The sequence below is a fragment of the Vicia villosa genome, unplaced genomic scaffold, assembly GCF_029867415.1.
Source record: "Vicia villosa cultivar HV-30 ecotype Madison, WI unplaced genomic scaffold, Vvil1.0 ctg.000561F_1_1, whole genome shotgun sequence".
Lineage (NCBI taxonomy): Eukaryota > Viridiplantae > Streptophyta > Magnoliopsida > Fabales > Fabaceae > Vicia > Vicia villosa.
This window is the reverse complement of record NW_026705256.1, coordinates 25001-45645: the sequence shown is the minus strand read 5'-3', so window position 1 is coordinate 45645 and position 20645 is coordinate 25001. Positions and strand designations below refer to the sequence as shown.

The window sequence follows — 20645 nt, the reverse complement described above, 5'->3', positions numbered from 1 at the left end:
CGACCGATCTTGAAATAGTCGCATCTAGCTCGATCCGAACTTTCTCCTCAAAACTGGTAAAAGTATTCCACATAGCTCGTATATCAGTGTGGTTTTTCAGCTCACGGTTGATGAACACAAGCTTTTCATCTTTGTCAACAGATGACGAGTTGTACTCCATCATCACAACTTTGTGATTGTCGTCATAAGGTACAAGTTCCTGTAATATTTCACGCACATCTTCATAAGGTACAGAACCGGAAATATATCTCCGGTTTTGTTTTTACCTTTTGAAAGGTGAAACCACATTTAGCCTGTTTTTGTGAAATACACCCTCCATTCTCTTTGATAAGCAAATTTAACTTTTTATATTCATTCAGTAAATAATGTATATATATATATATATGAGGAGGAATCAAATTACACTCGAAGAGTTACACCACGAGTTACACTCGTTCAATAACTACATTTCGAACTAATATTTTTTAAATTCAACCGTTGGATTGAAACATAATATCATATAGATCATACCTATAAAGTTTGAGCTTAATCTATAATGATTTACTATGTCATTGAATTGCATCAAAATTAACGTTATATGAAAGCTCATTTTGACGTTAATCTTTGAATATCTTGATCGTGTAGTAAATCATTATAGATTAAGCTCAAACTTTATAGGTATGATCTATATGATATTATGTTTCAATCCAACGGTTGAATTTAAAAAATATTAATTCAAAATGTAGTTATTGAATGAGTGTAACTCGTGGTGTAACTCTTCGGGTGTAATTTGATCCCTCCTATATATATATATATATATATATATATATATACATATATATATATATATATATATATATATATATATATATATATATGGGACGACTCAAGTGAGAACACTTATTATGAGAAATGAGAACAATGAATCGCGACCATTAAATTTTGATTTTGTTGATTTTAATGGACTGGATTGGTTTCTCTTTCTATATTGATTTAAAATAAATATTAAAGATCATAGAAAGAGAAACCAATCTAGTCCATTAAAATCAACAAAATCAAAATTTAATGGTCGTGATTCATTGTTCTCATTTCTCATAATAACCAAGTGTTCTCACTTGAGTCGTCCCCTATATATATATATATATATATATATATATATATATATATATATATATATATATATATATATATATATTAGATACATCATTTATTCAATGAATCTAAAAAAATTAAATATTGTTTATAATAAAGAATGGAGGAAATATATGGTATGAATCGGAAATGCATTTTCGATTTTTGAAAAACAATTTCAAAAGTGTAAAAGATTTTTTTTAGGCATAAGGTGGAATAAGAAATACTCTTAAAAAACTCCTCAATCGTTATAGTAAGCAATCCCCATATTATATGGATTTGTCAAAAGCAACGTATGCAACTTCATATACACAGCCTTGCATTTGGGCCTAACGGGTAAAATACACGAAGCCCAGTTTTAAAAACAGGGTTTGATTTGAGAATCATTTCATCTAACTTCACAATCTTTCTTTTCACTTCGTTGTGCGTTGCTTTGAACAGAGAGTGAGGTTTTTGATATCAGCAATGGCGGCGAGGAGAACCGGTTTACCTTTGATGAAATACCTAAGAGTGCAGGTTGATACTCTTCCGCTCAACCACCAATCTCCGTTGCGTCTTCTTCCCAATTTCTTCCTCCGTCACTTTAGCGAAGAGGTTAGGGGTTCTTTCCTCGACAAATCTGAGGTCACAGATCGCGTTGTTTCGTGCGTCAAAAACTTCCAGAAAGTAGATCCTTCTAAGGTATTCACTCTTCTACTATTATCCCTTTCAAAACCTAATTATTGTTTCATTTATCATTACACGATGTTGTTGATTTCTAGGTTCTGCTCTTAACTTTTATGGTTTATTTGCAATTATTTCTTGAAACATTTTCGTGGATTTTGCAAATTTGTATTTCCAATTTTTAGGTCATGTTTAGATCAATAGGATATTGCAAATTTGTACTCCCAATATTTAGGTCATGTTTCCAACATTTAAGTGCTTATGTATAAGTTATTTATAACCAAAGGTAAAATGAAGATTCCCTAATAAGCTCAAATAATCTATAATTTTTTTCTAAGATTGTGTGGGTATGTATATACTTTTAGTTGATAGTTCAGTAGTCATTGTATCCAAGAATGAATTACTATATCAAATGTCATTTTAATGCTATACTTGTTTTTAGACATGATAGGGCAACTGATAATAACATTGTTTCGGTTATATAAGGTGCATTCTATGATAAAATCTTTCATCCGTATAAAGAATTAAAGATCAATTGTTTCAGCTTTCACTGCCACAGGTTTGATCCCGCATAAGGGGACTGTTCTATGGAGGATTAATGTTCATAAACAATATAGTTTAGCGTTTATGTTATTATGATATAAGTCTTTTTGTGTAAGTTATTTTCTATAACATGAGATAATTGTTTTCATAAGCTATCCTAGAGAGTTTGTGAAAATAAGTTGAAGAAGTCTTTGGACAATGTATAAGCTGTTTAACAGCCACACAAGCTCTTCTAGTAGATAAGTTCAATTACCAAATATAAAAAGGCCTTAGTGTAGACTTACGCATCTGTTTATTAACACGTCATTTCATTCTAAAGGGTTTGTATCATTTTTGAGAATTCAAATCTCTCTGCCAGCAACTGTGTGCTGTTATAATTTAAGTTTATGTTCTTTTGTTAACATTGAGTCTGTGCTTATTTGCTTTTGGCAGGTTACTCCATCTGCTCATTTCCAGAACGACCTTGGGTTGGATAGTTTAGATGCTGTAGAGATTGTGATGGCTCTGGAGGAAGAGTTTGGATTTGAGATTCCTGATAATGAAGCAGACAAGATTAACTCCATTAATCTTGCAATTGACTTCATTGCATCTCATCCTCAGGCGAAGTAGTGGAACCAATTAATCTTTCTTTTTCTTTATCATAAATTAGGGTAGAATCATCCAACTTTAAGACATTTTTTGCCTCACTTGTTTGCTTCTAAAATTGAACTTTATTTCCTCGCCCCCTAAAAATCTCAGAAGTGTGTTTGGCTGGGGATGTGCCAGCTTGAGTGGTATTTTACTTTCGGTAATATTGGCATCACAAACATTGCATTTTAAGCTCCCATTTTTCATGTCAATAAAAATTGTTAAATTTATGATTATGAAATCTTGAGATCTTGTTGTCCTCACTTCTCATTGTACGATCATGAATTGTGCTATTCTTGATTGTGTTGTTTTATGTTACACTAGTTTGAATGAATGGTAACTCGATGATAACTGATAAGAGATTTCATGCTTTGATTGGTGTTTCTTTTTTGAATGACAAATGTTAGTCTAGTTAATGCCATGTTGGGGCATTTGTATTCTTCAAATTGATAGAACATTGTCAACTTGTTATGAAACTAGCATCAACTCTAACACCTACCCACCTCTCATCCTCTTCTTTCTATTAGCATGTTTGGTTTGGCATTTAGAATAAAAAGCATACGTTTCAATGCCGTTTCAAAGTGAATTTAAGATGCTAGGAATTTTAGCTTTAGTTGTACGTTTCAGTGCCGATTTGCCGTGAATTTAAGATGCTAGGAATTTTAACTTTAGTTAGACGCGCATCTGTGGCATATTCTGCAGGGAAATAAACGCACTATATTTATGTGTCATGAGCACTAACAACCTGTTGTCATCAACTCATTTTGAACTGTCATTTTGATCATTTTCAAATTTGAACCATTGTGAATTGTTAGTTCTTTATCATGGTTTCAACATGTATTGTTATGGTTTATTGTGCGTCTATAAAGTGAGAAGCAAATGTGGAATGGTGGGGCAGAGACTTTGACCCAATGCCATTTGAAGGTCATGGCTTTCCACTTTCCAGGCAAGCCATGGCCGAGCCCTTCTCATGGCACAATTGGGCACAATTAGGGGAAAGAAGAGAGAAAAGGATGATCAAGAATCACTCTACCCATGTTGATGATATTAATCCATAAAAGTTTGATTATTTCCTCTTTAATCCACATTTATAAACAGTCTTCCGTTCTCATCTCAATCCTTTATTTTCCATCTTTTGTTCCTTTATCTTTTATCATTCTGTCTTTTTATAATCTCTAATTTATTTAGTTTTGTGTGTTCCTCTCCTCTTATTTGGCCAGTCCCTTTTGTTCGCATAAAGGTAGTCTTTGTCTCTATCATGTTACTCTCTTCTACTTAGAGTTGTTAATTTGAGCTGTCCAAGTCTAATAGACGTAGCCTATGACTGATCAACTTTTTTTACGACCAAATTAAATAAATTGTAAGCCTATAACTGATCAACTTCTTTTACGACCAAATTAAATAAATTGTAAGTTGATTATTTGCCGGTCAATTAGAGCACTTGTGTTGCAGGCCAAGTTAGGCGCTGCTTTTTAAAAGTCACAACAATATGATTAGAATAACATTAAGCTGGGCATTCCCTGAATTGGGATAACTTCTTTGTAAGCAATACAGAGAAGTTCTGCAGCTCTACCGCATAAACAACAAACTGATATGTCAATCAATAATATCGAATTGACTAATATAATTTCAGAAATGAGCACAGAACATCTTAAAGCTTTATCAAAATATCTTGTTTGGATTTTTCAAACCATTTGACATAAACAACATGATGTATCCATAACCCCACTAGATTTATTCCGAGGATAATATTGAACCAAAGATATCTTCCTACCACCAAACGTTGTAGCCGCATTGGCTTTACAGTCCCTCTTCCAAGCTCTTGATTATTCAATACGGCACCATTTAGCTTATGGTTTAAAAGTACTATTGAAACAAAAGCACAACGTAAGTCTAAACAAATATCGCACAATGTGGCTTTTGGATGTGAGTCTAGAAGGCCACACATTTGACAAGAAGCTACAATTTGAAGGAGTCATTTTCAGCAAATACTACTGCAAATCCATATTACACTTCATAAACCACAAAGCATGTTTAAGGATGTGAAACAACCCTGACATGTTTAGTCACGTCATAAATTCTACTCGGCATAATTATTTAATGACTACTAGGATTAAGAGGGTAAACCCTAAAAAGAAAGTATTTTGGAGAAACATTTATAAACATTTTTTAAAACAAAAACTAAGACTTCTTTTTCCTATTGTGTCAAATAGCATAGTTTATACAGTTTATGGAGAGTTGATGGTATACTTTTCATGATCATTGATGGTGGTGGGGTATATTAAGTGGAGGATTAAAATTTAAAGGCACACAATGATAGTGGACCTGGAGTCAACCTATTGACTATTCAAACGCATTCATAGTCTTCCCCGAAGGTGTTTGGAAACAGATTAAGCATAACATGTTTTTCTCCCTTGCCTTCTTGTTTGGTTTGATGACTTTTGGAAGGTCACGAAGACTTTGACTTGATATATTTCTTTTGTATTCAAAACAATGATAAAATTAATACACAGAAATGCAAGAATTAAATGATTTCATTGGTTATTGCTACGTCAAAATTGGCCATCTATTGGACAATTTCAACATCATTTAATATATTCATCATGATTTTTCAAGTTTTCAACAATCAGCATCAAAATTCTTTTGCCAGTACAAAAACACACTCACAACAGAAAGGAAAACTACCATTAAGGCCAAAATGATCGTACTAGCCTGTCGGAGTAATTTTAACAAAAAAAAGTTAAGTAAAATTTTGAAAATGATTAGGGAAAGTAGTAATTTTAAATTTTAAATACTTTATTATTTTTTAGTATTCAATGCAAATGTTCACTACTTTGTTGGTTTCTAGAGGTTTAATTTATAGAAACGAATACATAAGAAATAAAAATTTTCAAGCTTATAAAATGTTATGAAATGTAACAAATATATGGAAGGAACAATTTGATATGAAATGTAACATGAAAATTCCTTTTGATATAAGAGTAAGATCAATTTTTTGTATCATCAAATAAATAAAGATACAAGAGAGTTAATGTGAAACATAAAATAGTGAGAACAATTTGTCAAATAAAAAAAAGTAAATGTTTACAATTAAGAACAAGAAAAAATCAAATAGGTTTAAGAGAGAACGGGTTCTCTTTGTTTGGTCAATTCGGGTTGTGAAAACGAAAAACCAAGTATTGAGAACATGCTCTTTTATTACCGGGTTTGAAAAATAAAAGATTTGGTCTCTATTTTCTTTTCATTTTGTATTTGCTCTCCTCATTAAAAGATGCTCTAAAATTCTAATATGACACCTCTAGACTAATACAAATGAGATATAATGGACTAGCATATTTGAATATTTATCGAAAAATAAATACTTAACACAAAATCATAATATCATTTACTAGATCGAACTCTAGTTCCACTAAGAAAAATAATGTAAATATTTTGGGCTCAATTTATATGTTTTAGAGTGAATAGAACATAAAAATATTACATAATGAAATAGAATTGATTAGAAACTCAATTATATATTATTTAGATATGTTACCGCTTAACAAGACAATTTTTTGTTCGGCCAAAATGAGAGGTTATAAAAAGTGGTGGTAAGTGTTCTAACGGAAAAAAAATATATATTTTTATTTCATTCTTTTCCATCCAATTTTAAATTGTTCAAATAATATAAATTTATTGTATTTTATTTAACATTTATCTTTAAAACTCAAATATACTAAATATAAACTTTATTTTATTTTTAACAACTTAAAAAATCCCATGTATAATTATTAAATAAAATTTTTACCTTAATTTTTTAAGGACAAGTTCATATATATTTTAATATTTTACTTTATTATAACTTAATAGTGTTTGGATAGAGTATATCAAACAATAGTTTCATGGAATTTAGTTTAATGGCATAAAAGTAATTAAGATGAAGTACAGAGGCAATGAAGTAGTCTAGATTTCTATAAGTAAGCTCAATTCTGTAACTTAGCAGTGACAGAGCAAAAATAGCTTATTCCGCAAATGGCGGAAAATGCTTCAACTGAACTGAAAATGTTTGTATTTTTCTGTTTGTTGCTAATACAAGTTTCCCTTTCAGAAATCATTTTTGAAGAACGATTCGAAGGTATTTTAATTTTACTATGTTCTTTTTCTGCTGAATTTTTCATTCCAACTCTTAAAATAAGTGAAAAGTTAGTTAAGTTTAGTTAGTTGCTAATTACAGTTAGTTAGTTAGTTAGTCAAAAAATAGATGAAAGTTATTAGTTACATGTTTAATTTGTTTTATGCTTTAGTTTCTAGTTTACGATAATTATAAGAATGTTTTATTTTATTTTTTAACATTTTGTGAAAAAAATGTTGAAAACTCAAATGATGATGTACTTGTTACTTGTTAGTGAAATTATAGATTAAGCATGGTAGCATATCAAACAAAAAAGTGATTATGGTGTTCAGTTCAGCTTATATAGTTTGTGGCATTTTTTTCAATTTTTTCATTGATTATATGATATGGTTTAATGTGTTGGAATTTGAAAAGATGGATGGCAAAGCCGGTGGGTAAAATCGGACTGGAAAAGAAGCGAAGGCAAAGCCGGTTCGTTCAAGCACACGGCTGGGACATGGGCTGGAGATCCCGATGATAAAGGTACTTGTCGATTCGGTATAACCGTACCTTAAGTGATATGGATTCAAACACATTATCTACAAAATGGTAGTAATGGAAATTTGGTCGCTCTTGTAATGTTTAGTCATTTTTTGTGTGATTTTGTTGTAGGTATCCAAACATCTAATGATGCAAAGCACTTTGCCATCTCTGCAAAGATACCAGAATTCACCAACAAGAACCGAACACTGGTTTTTCAGTACTCTATAAAATTCGAACAAGAGATTGAGTGTGGTGGAGGTTACATGAAACTCCTCTCTGGATTTGTTAATCAAAAGAAGTTCGGCGGGGATACACCTTATAGGTTTGTTTCTTATTCCATTTCTTCACTTTATATGATGGGAACAAATTCTATTTTCGATAAAAAAGAATTTTACGCTGACATATTCTCTATAGTGTAATGTTTGGACCAGATTTATGCGGCACAGACACGAAGAAGCTCCATGTCATAGTCTCGTACCAAGGTCAAAATTACCCGATAAAGAAGGATCTGCAGTGTGAAACAGACAAGTTAACTCATTTCTACACATTCATCCTTAGGCCAGATGCTACATACAGTGTCCTGGTTGATAACCGAGAGAGAGATTCCGGTAGCATGTATACAGATTGGGATATTCTCCCTCCACGAAAAATCAAAGATGTCAAGGCAAAAAAGGTTTCATTCTGATCTGTTGAGCTGCATTTTCTTATAGAAATAACTTGTATATTTAATTAAAATCTTTCCCTACTCGCAGCCTGCAGACTGGGATGACAGAGAATACATTGAAGACCCTAATTCGGTCAAACCCGAGGTATTCAAAAGTTCTATTCTTTCCATAAGGGCAAGAGGATCATAGTTTTAGTCGATTTGTATGAAAAACTCATTTATTCATTCATTTGCATTGCAGGGATATGATTCAATCCCAGCAGAAATTCCTGACCCGAAGGCTAAAGAGGTTAGTTGAGTGGAAAAGTGAATCTACAAATGCCTGATAGAAAGAAATATGAGGATTTTTTTTCTTACACATTTTATTTCTCTTAATTAGCCTGATAGTTGGGATGAAGACGATGATGGAATATGGAAAAGGCCGAAAATACCAAATCCAGCATACAAAGGACCATGGAAACGAAAGGTTTGTTAATCAAGTTAGAGGAGCTATAAAGCTGCAAGAATTAGTTTTTCGATATTATATCATTTTCCTTTCATCAATTATCATCTCTTACTTTCAACCTCTATGTTGACAGAAAATCAAGAATCCTAACTACAAAGGGAAATGGAAAACTCCATGGTTAGATAATCCAGGTATTTTCAAGTTTATATCTAATTCTGTCATAATTTAGCGTATATTTCAGACTTTCATGCATATTAGTAAATGCTTAAATTTTGATTCTCCGTGTTTCAGAGTTTGAAGATGACCCCGACCTTTACGTGCTTAAGCCTATCAAATATGTCGGCATTGAGGTTTGGCAGGTATAGTGAATGTACATTTCCGAATTCAGTGATGTCTTGTATGCTATGCTACATTTCTTTCTTTCTCTCTCGAATGTGTAGAGCCATTAGGCTGAATTGGATGGTCATGATTAATAAAACTATGGTATATATTATGGTTCAGGTTAAAGGTGGTTCGGTATTTGACAATATTTTGATTTGTGATGATCCTGATTATGCAAAACAAGTTGTTGATGAAGTGTTTGCCAACAGAGAGGTGAGTTTTTCCCTTTGACTTGCGTCTGATTTAGCTCAATATCGTCGAAAATTTAGGCATAATTAGCCGGACTTAGTTAACAAACACTGTGTGCCAAGTTGCTGTTCTAACAATTTTGTGGCATCTCAGATTGAAAAGGAGGGTCTTGAGGAAGCAGAGAAAATAAAGAAAGCCCAAGAGGAGGAGGTACGTGAACATACGCTATTTCTTTCCATTAACTTTCTTTCTTGAATCACCTTGTTTTGTTTACAGAATCTAAACTCTTTATTATTTATGCAGGAGGCGCAAAGAGCAAGAGAAGAAGGTGAAAGGAGGAGAAGAGATAGAGGTCATGATCGACACCGAAACAGACATAGAGACAGATATAGAAAGGTCTGTATCGTACTGCATAGGTTCAAAAATTTATTCTTTTTGTTTAATAAACCTTCACTCCCTTTTTGAGGTTAAGACAAATAACATGAATACTAGATTGGAATACTAGATAACAAATTTATATGACAAAAACAGTAGAAATAAATAGGCTGTTATTCTTCCATTTTCCGTGTTGGAACGACAGTTTTTTCTTACACGTGTTTTCCCTCCCATGTGCAGCATCGCCGTGATTACATGGATGATTATCATGTAAGTCGTGATTTCTTCATTGATTTATTCTTTCTAATGATTGATATTGATATATAATCTTAGACATCTTTATATTTGTACTGAGAAATACTTGCTTTCAATGTGCAGGATGAGCTTTGATCGTGTCAAGCGTCCTTTCTTATCTGTTATCTGGAAGGATCCGGATGTCATGCATATCGCCCACAAATGCTTTCTAAAGTATTAAGCAGAAGAAGAAGAGGAAGAACGAAGCTTAGTTTGTGTATTGTTATGAGTTATGTTTACCTTGACATTGGTTGTATGTTCCATCTGGTGTCAATTTATTTGAAACCTAATAATGATATGAAGTTGGTTCGAAGCTTTGCTCTAAAGGCTATTGTAGCGTGCAAGAGTTTTTTTTAGGGTTGTTTTCATCTCATATTAAATATTTTGATCCATGGGCAAAATTAAGGAAAATTGCAATACAATAGAAACTCCAATGCTTAGTTAGCAACAAATGCAAAATTTGAGACAGACAATGCTCTTGAACTATCGAAGCATGAATCTCTTACACACACCTACAAACTTTGAGATACCGCAAATTCAAGCAGCGTCGGAATCTCTTATCAGATTCACAACCAGACACACTACCACCCTTCACAGAACTGTCTACACACCACTGTTTAATCCAACCTATCTTTGGTGGCCACCAATGAAGATCTGCCACAACAGTAGACATATTATTGAAAATTTGACCACTTAGAAGTTAGAACGTCTTTTTAATTACAAATCAGCCTAGAAACCTGTTGCCACAGCCTCATAGATTAATGAAAATTCTCGGCATGCAAATGCATATTCCTCCATCGCCATCAGGAATGACAATATTGTTGCCTAAAATTCTTGTCGCCAGGCCACCTTCCCGACGAAAATCGTTTGTTGAGTTGGCATCTATCACCCGAGATTAATCACAGACAAAGAAAAGGTTGTGAATTGATATGTTCACCACGTTTAGCCATATACCTATTGCAGGAAGATGATCACTCAAAATATACAATGTTAATTCCACCATGTGCTAGGGTATGTCAATAAAGATCCACAAGACACATCTTATTTTATGATACAAAATCCAAATTAACCACAAGACACCTAGGTACATCTAATTACCATACCCTCATCGCAGTTGACAAGTGCTCCATATGTATAAAGTTACTATGTAACCTAAAAATAGACGCCATTGAAAATCAGCCCTTTCTATCTCCTGACAACAAACAGACATCTGTAATATTCAAGAATGGAGGTGGGATAGCAGCAATTTTGTTGAGAAAAAACAAGCTTTGACACTTCTACTCCTTAAGGACAAGAGGAAGTAGCATGTAGCTTTATTTTTGTTACAGTTTGCACCAAAATATATAGTTGACATGAGTACACATTGACATGATCAACTTCACAAAATTGAAAAAAAAATTAACTAACTAATGAATCTAGTATCTGTTTGTTTTGACTTTTTTTTAAAATGAATTTTAGTGTAACCTAGTTTTATGTAAAAATTACAATTTTTTTTCAAATTTAATTTAAATAGTTAATCTTAAAATGTCATTTTAAATACTTTATTATTTTATTGAAACTTTTTTTTATATCAAAATTTTAAAAAATCACTAAATTTTAAAACTATTTCGAATAGTTTTTTCATAAAAATCATTTTTAAAATACAACTTTTTGAAAAACTTGTTATTTCGATTATATTTTGATCTTCAATAATGTATGTTTATGTTATAGGATGTCAAAATTAGTCTTACAATTTAGAAAAAATAAATATAAAAATACAAAGAAAAAATCTATTTTTTAAAACTAAAACAAACATGCCCTTAAACTATCAATTAACATAACCAAACCTATAAACTTCATAAATTCAAAAACTATTTAATATTTCTTCGCATCATATAACATAGCCCCAGAATCATCACCAAAACCATAAGAAACCAGACTGGATTTTCGTGTTGACTTAAATAAATTACTCAAACTAACTGGAAAATTTTACCCCTGCTGTTTTAAAGTTGGCCAATACAGAGCTAATAATATATGTAACTAAATTATTTTGAAATGTTACATATAAGAAAAATCTAAAATTTCATTCATGATCAGTGTCCCTAAATAATGTTTTCTTAGAGTAGACGAAACCAAAATTATCATCTTCTGCGCACACCAGAATTCGATCCCCTCTGTACTGCAGTTCCTGGTTGTGGCGGTGCCCCAGCTTGCCCACCAGCCTGTTCCTCAGGCATATTCATTGCTTGGGTAACAGCATTCATTACAATGAGTCCAAGAGGGATCAAATACATCCACTGATGTCAAGAAAGGTTCCATATAGAAAAATTAGTATGCATATATAGTTTAATTAAACAGTAAAATAAAATAAAAATTGGCTTAAAAATCAAGCCAGCAGCTACTCACGTATTTAGCCCAAAAGGATCTTTCTATTGGCTGTACAATTTCACCTTGTATCCCCTCTCCACCAAATACCTCTTCTGTAAATATTGGTGTCCTGAGCAAATAATATTTGTTAAAAAAATACATAAAGTGCACAAGTAAAAACTTGTCATAAAGATGAAGCAATGATTATCAGTATCTTACAATACATCCAAGTTGTAATTTGATTTGATAAAAATTAAACTTAATCAATATGAATCCCTAGTGTGTATCTACTTTGGACATGAATCTCATCTTAAATCTCAACTCACTAAGATAAATTCTTGTTCAGTAAGATGAATCTCAATTCATTCTAATGAATCATTACCTAAACTTAGTGTAGTCGGCCACTTATTTTTGTCAACTTTGACCTAAATGGTTGTAAGATTAAAATAGTTTGTGGAATCCTGGCTATTTCCATCCCCTATGAAAACCATAACAAGGCATCACACCAAATAACCCGATTTTTTTAAGTTTGAGCTAAAGAGCTTTAATCCTGAGATATAGATCTTCCTCTAAGCCAAATGAATTGGTTGTTGAATTGACTGCATCAGCACTAAAGTGAAATAAGACATGACTAAGTGAAATAATGGTTTATTAGAAAACATATAAAGTTGACAAGACTGCCATCTAGCCAGTTATGTATCAGACTGGAAAATAAATTATGCTGCAAAAACTTCAAAATGAAAATGATTGTGCAGAATATGAAAGCTAGACAAGGTCCTTCATTCACTGGCAATTTCATCCAATCAGACTACTTTATATAAACCATAACTAATAGTGTTCAAAATTTTCTGTGTTTTCTATAGGAGAATAGTACTCAATATTTTAGAAAGTTATCCATAACCAATTGCTCTCGAAGCAACCTTGCAAAGAACACCTTGTATGCTGTCTGTCTTCTGTTATTATTTGTTTATTAAGTAAAAAATAATTACAATTAAGACTGAAAATGTTAGTCATAGTACATACCTTGGTGCCTGTTCAGCGTTCTTCAAAAGCGTGTGTGACTTGAAAGACCACTTCGCGGGCTAGCATCCAAAATAAAACATGTATGAAATTAGCCTTCCCAATATAAAAATCAGGCTTTACAACATCTTTAAGTTTGCACAAGTTATGAACTATACTCAGTTACTCTTAAAAACATGCACAAGTTGTGGCATTGCAGATAATAAAACCAACCAGGACATGTGTATTGAATACTCAGGTAGACCAAATTTATAGAAGGGTTCATTGCACAAAAAAATTACTCTTTAAAACAAAGCATGAATCAGATCCCATAATATTTGTTAACAAGGTAACTCGTCTTCAGTCTAAACTTCCACTCTACCTGCCAGTTTTGGATCTAATCACATCACCTCTCAAGGAATTGAAGATCTTAAAATAACCCTTCTTAATGCTGACATACTGCAAAGATTCTAGATGCTCAAACAAATGACTCAATGTATGGAAGAAACAAATATAACATTGGATAATTTTTGTATTTATATCAATTTTTGAAGGTTGTGGAAAGATAGTATTATTAAATATCACCTTCTGCAAACAAGAAGGACGTTAAGAAGACGAGAGTATAGATGACAACAAAATATGCTGATTATTTTTGAAGTTGAGCCTTGCTCAATTAACAATACAAGAAACTGAGTGCAGCTGCCCAAAGAAAACATAACTTACAAGCTTCAGTTGCCGGGGATAAGGGCAAGCCCCGGGAGCACCATAATTGACAGCCAAGATGTTAACACCTTCCTGAAACAGTCAAAAGGAAAGAAAGCGACTCAGTAAGATTAAAAAAACTCAATAAAAAATATTAGAAAGAAATAAGCTCAAAGATAGATATATAAGAAAAGTTATATAACCAAAGTTCAGTTCTGTTTCCAGGTTGATATATTATACACTACAGGGAAAACTTCCAAAGCATCCATGTTCACTTAGGTGAGTAGGTCTATTCCAATTATATGAAATATGAAAACCAATTGCTCGTTGTCGCTATGTGACTAGGTGATCCTGTATTCAAGTGGTGGAATCAACCACTTGCAAATGCAAGGTAAGACTGGGCACATTAGATCCATAATGGGATCAAACAATCCTTTCTTTCCTAGACACGGTAAGGCAAGAGCTTTATAGTACTGAGTTGCCATTTTATGAAAAGGCAAGAGCTTTATAGTATTCAGTTTCCATTTTATTAAAAGACAAGAGCTAACAATTCTCGCATAATCACTTGTATAGTTTTCATTTTAATGGAATAGTTCTTGTCGGAGCGGGCTAATGGTATGTGGTATATATTCATTGAATATTTTTCATTTTTTATTCCTTGGGATGTAAACTTATGGTACTGAGGCCCTCATCAGCGAGACTCGTGAAAAACTCATTAGATTATTAAATACCATTTTCTTACCTTTTTTCAAAAAAACTGTCTAACTAAAAAAAACTACAAGAGAAACCGTTACGAAATACCCTACTCATTGACTTTGTCCTGCTAAAATAGAATTAGGTTGAGCTCAAGAGATTATCTGATTTTATCCATGTATTTTTTGTTGTTGCTGTATTATAAACACAAACACAGCTGTGTAATATCCCATATAAAACCAGCTATAATTTACAACTATTTTTACCCATTTCCATAAAGACTGTTGAGACTTAAGATTAGTTTTCCAATAACACAAAAGTATATATGACAAGTCCCATCATGTATCAAAATTTGAACCGAGTGAAGAAGAAGTTAATTTTTGCAGATATAAGAGCATAAATACAGTATAAAAAGCGTATTTCATTATATACAAATGTAAATTACCGTATTGATAACAAAGTGTTCCTCCAAACCATCCCCTGAAAGACATCTCTGGATTTAAAAAGGCAAAACTGTCAGTTCTAATTGGAGACAGCAGTTAAAACAGTAACCACAACAACAAATAAAAGAGCTGCAACTATAAAATTAGTGGCCAAAGCAGCAGCACCATCACAAGGATTCAAAATACCGAAATACATAAATAGAAAGATAGCCAGGAAAACATAAAAGAGAAGAAACTGATTATTGATCACTCAGTATCATGTGATGAGTACAGAACAAACCAACAGATGAATAGTCATTTTGAGTTAGAAAAAAAACTTAAAACATTTTAATTCATACACATACTACCAATTGGACAAGAACTGGATTCAAATTAACACTTACAGCTTTCACTGAAGAAACAACGTATTCCCTGCCAGGAGGGCTCAAAACATTGGATGGCAGTCTAATCCTATAGAAATCATCTCCTTTCAACAGCTCCTGTAATGATAAAACAGTGCCAAATCTAAGTGCTTACAACTCAAACATATATACAAACTACAAAAAGTTCCAAGGGAAACAAATAATAATTACTTGAAACTTATTCTTCTCATCATCAGTGAAAGAATCTCGCGAGAACCGCAGCTTCGTCAGTGTCTGTCATTGATCAAAATTGATTTTCAGTTAAACAGCATATACTTTCATTAATTCATTAGAACACATCACAATAAGTTAAGTTGAAGTATAAGTAGATTCAATATGGATTATTTGCAGGATTGACATAGAAGCAGATTCAAAATCGTTTCCTAGGTTTGAAAATTATCAACAATGAATAAAGGTTGAGGAAACTGAAGGAGCGGAAAGTGAAGCAACCTGTGCACCGTGACTCCATGTTTTAAGACGAGCGGAGAAATTTCCGGCTTCGAAGAAATCAGAATCTCCGAAAGCGTGTTCAAGTGTGAACTGGATCTTGGAATCGGAAGCGGAGTCTGGAATCCTCTTGCGAGTAGGTATAGTGGTGGTGGCGGCGATGTTAGGTGATGAACGGGATTGAGGGCGTCCGCCTTCGAGACCGAATTCTTCATCGTCGAGGAGAAGCTCATCGGATTGGAAAGCTGGTGAGAGAGAGATGAAGCAAGTGAGAAATAAAGTAACCGCCAAAATCAAGCGGAATAGAGCCATTGTTTTCTCGGCGCGGCGGAGCAGCCGAGTCTGGTTTCTCAGTTATGTTTACTTTGTTTTTATTGGACTTGCTCACGCTTGGATCGGGATCCAAAATTGCTCCTCCGGCACAATAATTTTCTCTCGCTTCCTATTTTACATTTACTTTCAAAATAATATATTTTATTTAGTAAAATTAAAAATTGACACCAAAAAAAAACTTAAATAGTTTTTTTAGAGAAAATCTTTCCCCTCCTTGGTTCTCTCACTCACCATCTGAGTTGTAAAATGTTCTTCTGATTTCGTAAATGTACTTTCAAAAGCACATATTTTTGTACATCTAAAAACTTCTGTGGATGCATCTACGAAAATATTGAATATTATATTCGCGCCAAATTATTTCTCTCCCTCATTCTTCACTTTCCAAACTCTCAAAACTCTCTAAACCTCAAACTTCACAAAACTCGTTTTCTTCCTCTCGAGTTCGGCTGATAACGTCAAGATCAACTACCAACACATTTCAACAAGTTCCAAACTCCATTTAATCGGTAAATTTGACATTTTCGAGTTATTTTAGAGTTTTTGCAATAGAGAATGAATTCAATATTTAGGTGTAGAAATGATTGAGTAGTGTAAGAAATATGGTTTAGCGATTATGTAGGTCCTGTTTCAAGTGCAAAATGGACGATCGATCCATTAAAAATGGTGTTTTTAACCCTCTACAACAGTGACCAACGCCATTGTTGCGTATTAGAGGTTTCAGAACCTTCCGTAGATGAATCTACGAAAGAGTGGAACGTTGGGTCATTCCGTAGATGCACCTATAGAAGAAACCCACTTTTTGAAATGCAAGGTACTTCTGTAGATGCATCTACGGAAGGTTCAATACTGATATTTTTTTTCTTTCTTTTTCTTGTTAAAATTAGTAGTAACTTACTCGGTTTTATTAAATCACAATGTAGACATTATGGCCGACCATCCAGACAGAGTTATACATGGGAGAACTGCACAACATACATCACTGCGGCATGAACGCAGAGGCGGAGGGAGAGTAGCCAGCAGACGGCGCAAGGCAGAGGCAGAGTAGCCAATAGACGGCGCGGTGGACGCAGAAGCGGGGGCGGGGCTAGAGGCAGCGGAGAGGCGCAAGATGATGTCTGGCACATACAGTAGTGATGCCTATGATTTATTTGATATATGTATTTTGATTTCATTTATGTACAAGGTTTTGATATATGTATTCGACATTATTACTCGACGATTCATACGATGTGTTTTTTTGTCTACTATTTACTATTGCGTTTAAATTGCATTACTTTAATCGACTGTAGTTGGGTTTTCCATTGTTGTTATAAAAATTGAGTTTTTGAGTCAAATGTATGTCATTTGAAAATTTAGCAGACTATTTCGTAGATGCATCTACGAAACACTCTGTCTAAACACGTTCCGTAGATGTACCTACGGAAAGAAACATATTTTTTAAAAGAAAAAAGTGCTTCCGGAAGTGCATCTACGGAAGCAGAGGCACAATTGAAATTTCGCCAGACGGCTAAGAGATTCAAGGGGTGTAATGAGATATTCTCTTTTTTTATCTACTTAACGAGTTTTTAATTTTAATCCATAAATCTTTTTTATATTGAGTCCATATATGTTTTTTTTTTTGGTGTTAGTCTTATACGTTAAAGTTTGGTTAAAAATAAGTTTAAGTAGTTAACGTTGCTGACTTGACTTTTATTTTTTAATTTTTATTCAGACACTTTTTATTACACATGAAAATGCAACATGAGAATTTTTAAATGGAGGGATGAAATCCAAAATATGTCATTTTGCAACTTCTCTCTCTTCATTACAGTTACCCTCTTCTTCTTTTGCACACTCATATGTGGCTTCTTCCTTAACTAGTAATTCTATCCAATTTCAAATATTAATATGTGGTTGCAATAGATCAATGAAATCGTGCCTCTCAAACTCACTTGAAAACCCTAATAATGAGATATTGGAAATGTCAAAATTATGTGTTAATGTTAAATTGCAAGTTGTTCATATGGGATTATAAACTTGAACGAAACACATCAAGTGAACCCAGAAATTCAAATGGATGTAATTGCTTAGAGGTTGTGAAGGATTTAGGTTGCATTATTAAGGAGATTGAGGCTAGGAAAAAAGAGAAGAAGAAGATGAAGTTGGAAAACGAAAAGAGAAAAGTCAATTTGTTCAAGCTTTTGTTGATTGTGTCATGGGGTTTGTTCAATGTTTACCATAAATGGTGTTGTTGTCATTTGAAGGTGTGTGAATACAACGCAATCAAAGACCTTGTTCCTTGAGATTTATAAGACATACAAGAGTAAGAAATCTCAAGGCTATGTGTAGTACAACAACTATATATGTAACCTCAGAGATCGAATAATATATTGTTGTGTCGTTAGTGTTGTTTATTTGTGTGGTGTAGTTTCCTTTGAATCTTCATCTCCTTAAATAGAGGGAGCAAAAGAGACGTAGAAAGCTAACTTGCACAAGTGTGTTTGTATAAGAAGCGGTTTCCAAGAGAGAGACGTTGGAGTTGGTATATAATTAGGATCTTCAACTTTTGAATAATCTCTTAATCTATTGTGTCTTTCTTACGTAAGGAGACCATAGGCATGCTGGAGTAGACTAAAGAAACCGTGCCAAACAACCTTGAGCCTTGTGTTAAAACCCTAGTTGACCTTCTCCATAAACTGTCAATTGACAAGATGGAGGAGCTTTACATGGTACGGACCAAAGTCGTTTCTACTATGTTTCCATCTTATCAGAAGTTGAGTTAACAGATGTTGAGGTTCCACATAAAAATCAGATACTGATCCATTAGAATCAAAGATACTTGCTTCTTCTTCATAAGTTTTTTAACTGGATCAGAACCAAGTTAATTACTAGGTCAATGATCCTATACACTTAAACAAATGATAGTATACCCTATTATTCTATAAGTACTTTGTTATCATCAAAACTTGAGGAGTATGAACAGGTTTTGTTCCAACATCTTGCTCCTTTATTTCTGCTAGCTTTTTTCTGTAATTCTTGGCTTTGTCCTTTACAACTATTCCCAGGTTGGAAATAGCTTTCCAAACTTTCTCACCCACATTAGATTCCATTTTGTCCCAAAATTTAACATTCTCTTGCCTAATATCAAAGCTTGAAGTTAAATCGCAACACAAAATAAACCCTCCGGAGAAGTATTCTTCCTCGTAGTTACTGCATATTTGATTAATAAGATTAGGAATGGACTTGGGTTTCAAAATTGAATCCGCCTCCATCGAAGAAGAGAAATAAGACGGTTGAGTTAGTGGTTTGGAGTGAAAATGTTGTGTTACTTTCTCATTTGAAATAATAACAATGGGTTTGGGTCTAATGAGTTTTCGCTTGAAAGGCCCGACCTCTTTTGATTTTTGAGACTCTAGAAAAATAGTAGGGCCCTCATAAATATATCCATGCTTTTCACTCCTCTTAATAGGCCCACTACATTTAAAAAAATTATCCAGTAAATCATACAGAGGATCTGCTGCTATATTCGGTGTCATGCTACCTTTGACCTTTTTTTGCGAACATTGCCTTCACGGCTAAGTCAAAGTGATTTAAAGCATTTTCTTGCACATGCTTACCTCGTAACTCCTGACAATCGTCCTTTTTGGACTGGAAAACCTCCTCATTCTCGGCCAAAGATTTTACGGAGTTGTTGGTTGGAAGCAACTCATTGGAAAAGTTCCCATATTCCTCGTCTTCCCATAGATTTTATGACTCTAAACTGATTTTCGATACTGGCTTGGTATCAGAATGTTTCTTGGAAATGCATATTGGACCATGAACTTCTTCAAAAAAATTAATTATGTAAATCTCTTCATCAATCTTAACTCTGATGGATTCGTTAAGGGCCATAGAGCACCTGATTCTAACCAAACTACGAGCAACATCCATACACTTAAGCTTCGTGGTGTTATCATCAGAGCAAATGAAATAACCCACCGTAGCCACAATAAAATGGAAAAGACAAAGTGTTCCAAGCATTGCATGGGATTCCAAAAATCCTTAACCACGTTACCCTTTCTTTGTCGACATCATCTTCCTTTCATTCTCTTATCTCCAAAAACCACTAACTCCACCAAAACTTTCCTTCTCTAATTAAATATGTAATTTCTCTAAGTTCCATCTCTTCTAAGAGACATAAGTTTGTACTTAGAGGAGGTAATTTAATGGAGAATTAACCCTCTGTTTCAAACATTGTTAGAATGTTGTAATAAGATCCAGGATTTACTACAAAGCCCACATAAGATTTCTTTAATCTTGTTGAATTTTCTTCTGAAGTTTTGTTTTCCAGTTGCGTTGAAGGCTTCCTATCCTTTTGATAAAGGGTATTTTTGTTACC

The 20645-nt window shown here is 33.4% G+C and overlaps 3 protein-coding genes across 3 annotated transcripts; 2 read left to right on the top strand and 1 right to left on the bottom strand.

Moving 5' to 3' along the window:
• The first annotated feature begins 1486 nt into the window (after positions 1 to 1486).
• Positions 1487 to 3206, top strand: LOC131629350 (acyl carrier protein 2, mitochondrial-like). Its single transcript, XM_058900137.1, has 2 exons — positions 1487 to 1791; positions 2749 to 3206. The coding sequence occupies exons 1-2, from the start codon at positions 1576 to 1578 to the stop codon at positions 2923 to 2925; spliced, it is 393 nt and encodes a 130-aa protein (XP_058756120.1). The 5' UTR covers positions 1487 to 1575; the 3' UTR covers positions 2926 to 3206.
• A 3710-nt stretch (positions 3207 to 6916) lies between these two features.
• LOC131629383 (calreticulin-3-like) lies at positions 6917 to 10250 on the top strand. The gene is made up of 14 exons (XM_058900172.1): positions 6917 to 7057; positions 7469 to 7576; positions 7706 to 7898; positions 7991 to 8249; positions 8329 to 8385; positions 8482 to 8529; positions 8620 to 8706; positions 8819 to 8876; positions 8977 to 9044; positions 9187 to 9279; positions 9409 to 9465; positions 9559 to 9651; positions 9871 to 9900; positions 10009 to 10250. The coding sequence occupies exons 1-14, from the start codon at positions 6955 to 6957 to the stop codon at positions 10018 to 10020; spliced, it is 1266 nt and encodes a 421-aa protein (XP_058756155.1). The 5' UTR covers positions 6917 to 6954; the 3' UTR covers positions 10021 to 10250.
• Positions 10251 to 11735: 1485 nt separating this feature from the next.
• On the bottom strand, positions 11736 to 16394 carry LOC131629349 (uncharacterized). Its single transcript, XM_058900136.1, has 8 exons — positions 15959 to 16394; positions 15680 to 15742; positions 15491 to 15586; positions 15110 to 15157; positions 13993 to 14064; positions 13294 to 13352; positions 12310 to 12400; positions 11736 to 12200 (listed from the first exon to the last, which is right to left on the bottom strand). The coding sequence occupies exons 1-8, from the start codon at positions 16265 to 16267 to the stop codon at positions 12045 to 12047; spliced, it is 894 nt and encodes a 297-aa protein (XP_058756119.1). The 5' UTR covers positions 16268 to 16394; the 3' UTR covers positions 11736 to 12044.
• Between the last annotated feature and the right edge of the window lie 4251 nt (positions 16395 to 20645).